Source organism: Vicia villosa, linkage group LG3 (assembly GCF_029867415.1).
Source record: "Vicia villosa cultivar HV-30 ecotype Madison, WI linkage group LG3, Vvil1.0, whole genome shotgun sequence".
In the NCBI taxonomy this organism is placed as follows: Eukaryota; Viridiplantae; Streptophyta; class Magnoliopsida; order Fabales; family Fabaceae; genus Vicia; species Vicia villosa.
This window is the reverse complement of record NC_081182.1, coordinates 179,133,538-179,137,540: the sequence shown is the minus strand read 5'-3', so window position 1 is coordinate 179,137,540 and position 4,003 is coordinate 179,133,538. Positions and strand designations below refer to the sequence as shown.

The 4,003-nt window shown below is 38.7% G+C and overlaps 1 protein-coding gene across 1 annotated transcript; it reads right to left on the bottom strand.

Annotated features, from left to right (window-relative positions):
* Window positions 1–1,624: 1,624 nt before the first annotated feature.
* Window positions 1,625–3,199, bottom strand: LOC131659459 (uncharacterized). The gene is made up of 2 exons (XM_058928648.1): window positions 2,315–3,199; window positions 1,625–2,260 (listed from the first exon to the last, which is right to left on the bottom strand). Exons 1-2 carry the CDS (start codon window positions 3,197–3,199, stop codon window positions 1,625–1,627), a joined length of 1,521 nt encoding a protein of 506 aa, XP_058784631.1.
* Between the last annotated feature and the right edge of the window lie 804 nt (window positions 3,200–4,003).

The window sequence follows — 4,003 nt, the reverse complement described above, 5'->3', positions numbered from 1 at the left end:
AGACAATAATAAAAAACAGCATAAAACAGTAAAGAACATACATAATTGTTTACCTAGTTCAATTCAAACAACCGACTATGGGGGCTACCAAGCCAGGGATGAAATCCACTATCAGTAGTATCAATTCAAAGCTAAACTCCCCCGTTTATAACTTATCACTTAATCACTACCCAATGACCCTTCTACCTAGGTTCTACCTAGATATGGAATATCTCCATTCCACTCTCCCTCAATCACATCAGTGATTACACATACACAATAAACTATTACAGATAGAAGACACACTTCAAAGACACACCTTGATCTGCTTAAAAGCTTCAATCAAGAGACACACACTCGTGCTTAAAAGCTTATAGTGACACAACAAAAACACAAACTAATTCCAACGCAATCATCAAAGATAATAGCGTGGATCACAAGAGATAGTTACAGAACATCCGTTCTTCACAATACACAATCATATGTCTGCGTTCCAAATTAGGTTTGCGGTTCTTTTTATATGCAGTCCTGGGCCTTGGGCTTTTTAAGAAACACATTAGGGTTAACAAAGTTAACCTAATTCACACGCCAACTGTCTGTTACACAATATGTTGTCAGTAGGATCTTCTGGACGACATATGCAGCACTCAATAAAAAGTTTCCTAAACTGATAAAAAGGATAAATCAGGAAACACAATTAATAAACAATAACAGCTCCTGCTGTCACACATGGATGTCATGACATCGATCATGACATTCCTTACAAAACCTGTATTAGCTCCACACATATATGCAACCTACATAAACACAATTAACCAGGTATGTTTTACCAATAATGCAGCTAACATGCAAAACACCTTCAATCTCCCCATTTGGCAAACTTTTGGCTAAAACATCCTGTCACACCATACCAGAGAAAAACTTGCAGCGGATAACCAAAACACAAAACACAAGCTAATACAAACAAACAGCATACATCACCAGTATGCACACAATGCTCAGACAAAAACAGACAGACAGCCACAAGAGTAGCACAAGCACAGACAGATCAACAAAAGGATAAGGAAATAGAATTGTTGATCACACACAACCACCATTATTGTTGTTCTGGGGTGGTGACACATAAATACTTCTCCCTCTGTTTGGCCACAAATGTTGCCAAAGCCAAAAGAAACTCCTCGCATAACGAGTTTAAATAAGTCCAAAAATAAAACAGACCGAAGAAAAAATAAAACAGACGGAACTAAATGCAACAGAACAAATCAAACAAAACAAAAATAAACACACTAGACTCTAGTTGCAATTACTGCTCAGAGTCAGATCCAGCTGAGGTGTCTGAAGAACTTTCTTTCTCAGAGTCATCAGCAGGACTATCACTTTCTTCTTCCAATTCTTGATCATCTTTATCTTCCATCTCTTATGTATCTACAAACTCCTCATTCTCATCCATTTCCAGAAAACGTAGCATTTGTTCAAGAGATATTTTTCTCGCTTCCAGTTCTTTGTAAGTCTCTTTTAGTATTGCTATGACTTCTGCTTTACTGACTGATGCTCCAGATTTGGAAGTTTTAGCTGATGTCATGACAATGTCTGGAACATGCTTTCCCTTAAACAGTTTGTAATGGAAAGCCAAGGGACTTTCTCTTTAGCACACTACATCATGTTCGTTGAGAATGTTTGGATATTGATCCATAATTATACCACTCAGGAGGGATGGAAAGGCAATTGGACCCTTAATACTGAAGCTTCTAGCATGCTTCATGGTTTGGTCAAAAATATATGCTCCATAATCAAACTTTTCCTTTGTTCCTACAGCATACAGAAATCTCCCAAGAACAGTTGAGATAGTGGACTTGTGATTTGTTGGAATCCAATTAGCTGCTCCTATTTTGTGAAGCATTGCATACTTGATGCTCAGCTTACTTGCAGTTAGCTTCTCTTTCATGGGCCAGAATTTTACCTGCTTGGCTGTGATCACTTGACAGACTTGGTTGTTTGTTACTTCTAGCTCAGTTTGAGCTTCATCTGTTCTTCCCAAGAATTTATTAATCACAGAAGGAGAGAACGATACACACTTACCTCTTACAAACACCTTTCTGTAGTCTACACTTCTGCTATTGCCACAATCTTCAGATAGGTTTACCACAAATTCTTTGACCAGCTTCTCGTAACATTTGGGAAGATTGCACACAGTGTTTAGCAGTCTAGCTTCTTGAATCAACTCTAAGACCTCCTTGTTTTCAAAAGCATTTGGAGCCAATTCCCTTTCAACAGCCAATCTCTTTTAGAGAACATATTTCCATCTGCTGACACTAGAGGCATAGTGGAAAGATACATTATGAATGGGAACTTCAGGGATGTTAGCAGCAAGCTTACTGGTTGTAGGCTTCTTCCTTGATGGAATGTCAGGGACATTTACTTCAACATCTGATTCAGGTTCAATAATTTCCCGCTCTTTTCTTTTCTTTGGAATGACCCTGCTCCAAGATTTTGAAGGACCAACCCCTTTACTCTTGGTAACAGCTTTGCTCTTGACAGGACCTGCAGAAGTACTCTTCTTTCTGACAGTGTCTTTGGTAGGGTCGTTCACTTGAGTGCTCCCTTTTGGTGATCCTTGAACAACAGCTTTGCCTTTTCTTCTTGTCATTAGCATGTTGGCTACACTCGGATTCAAGGAGGTAAGTAATTTGTTGTCAGAGTATTCATCTAAGTTTACCATATTAGTATCAGTTTCAGTATTGGCCTTAGGGTGCTCATTATTGTCAATGTCATTGACATCCTCGGTGACATTGGTATTCTTAGTAACTCGTTGTTCATCCTTGTTGATTTCTAGGTCACTATCAACGATGTGAACAGCCTCAGCCTTACTGGTGTTATTGAGGGGATCAGCCATTATGGTTTGAAGAGGAATAGATATTCCAGGAACCTGATGATTCTCCTTCAGAATACGATTAACAATCCTGGTAATTGCGCTATCGACATATTTGGATCCTTCTTTAGTAAGTTCCTCCATGGTAGCAGATGCTGAGGATTTGGTACCCTTGTTGTGAATACCCTCCTTGGATCGTTTTGCATGAGTCGTTTTAGGCTTAGTGGCCTTTACTTCGTCACTGCTAATCGTCCTTAAATGGGCAACCTTAAGGACCCTGTTAGGGTTAGAGAACTCCTCCGGTGCCACTGAGTCTGAAACGGGAGATTCATCATTTGATTGTTGAGACATTTTGAACCTTAGAGAACCAGAACTTGTTTCAAACTTGTGAGAGTAATAGAAGTAAATCAATCTCAGAGAGTGGCTAGTAGACCTACTAGGAAGGTTTGCCGTTTTTAGAATATTAGGGGATCGAGGGGGCTTTATATGCACACTGAGTGAGGGAAATTTCAAAACATGGATTTTGACAAAGCCCAACTAGTATTCCCTCACGTTGGTTAATTGCTATAATAAGTTTTGGTAGAAGATACCCAACATACCCTTTTCTGTCACATTGTCTTTAGATGTTGTTGCAACATTCTATGTGACATTGCTTTCAGACAGTCCTTTAGGATCATTGCTCACATTTGACTTTTCTAGTTTTCTTTCCCGATCTGTAATGTCCATCACAAGGCTTACTCTTTCTTCTAGCAGAAATCTATTGATACTTATGTATTCCCTTACTTTTGCACAAGTTTCTCATTCATTAGACTGGTCTCAGAAAAACTAGTAGACAATTCACTTATAGTAAGATCACCAATATAGGATTCTTTATCTGATTCATCAGAATCATAAGATTCATCAAATTCGTGATGGTACATTTTCAATTCTTCCTTGATCATGGAGTAGTCAGAGGGGTGGACAGGTGTGTCAGGCTTCCATAGATAGCAATTATCCTTAGATCTAAATCTCTTCATGACTTCCTCATTTTCTTCATTTGTGATGATACACTCATCTTTGGTGAACCTAGCATTGAATCCTTCATCACACAACTGACTGATGCTTATAAGGTTTGCAGCTAAACCATGTACAAGTAGAACATTGTTTAGATTAGGT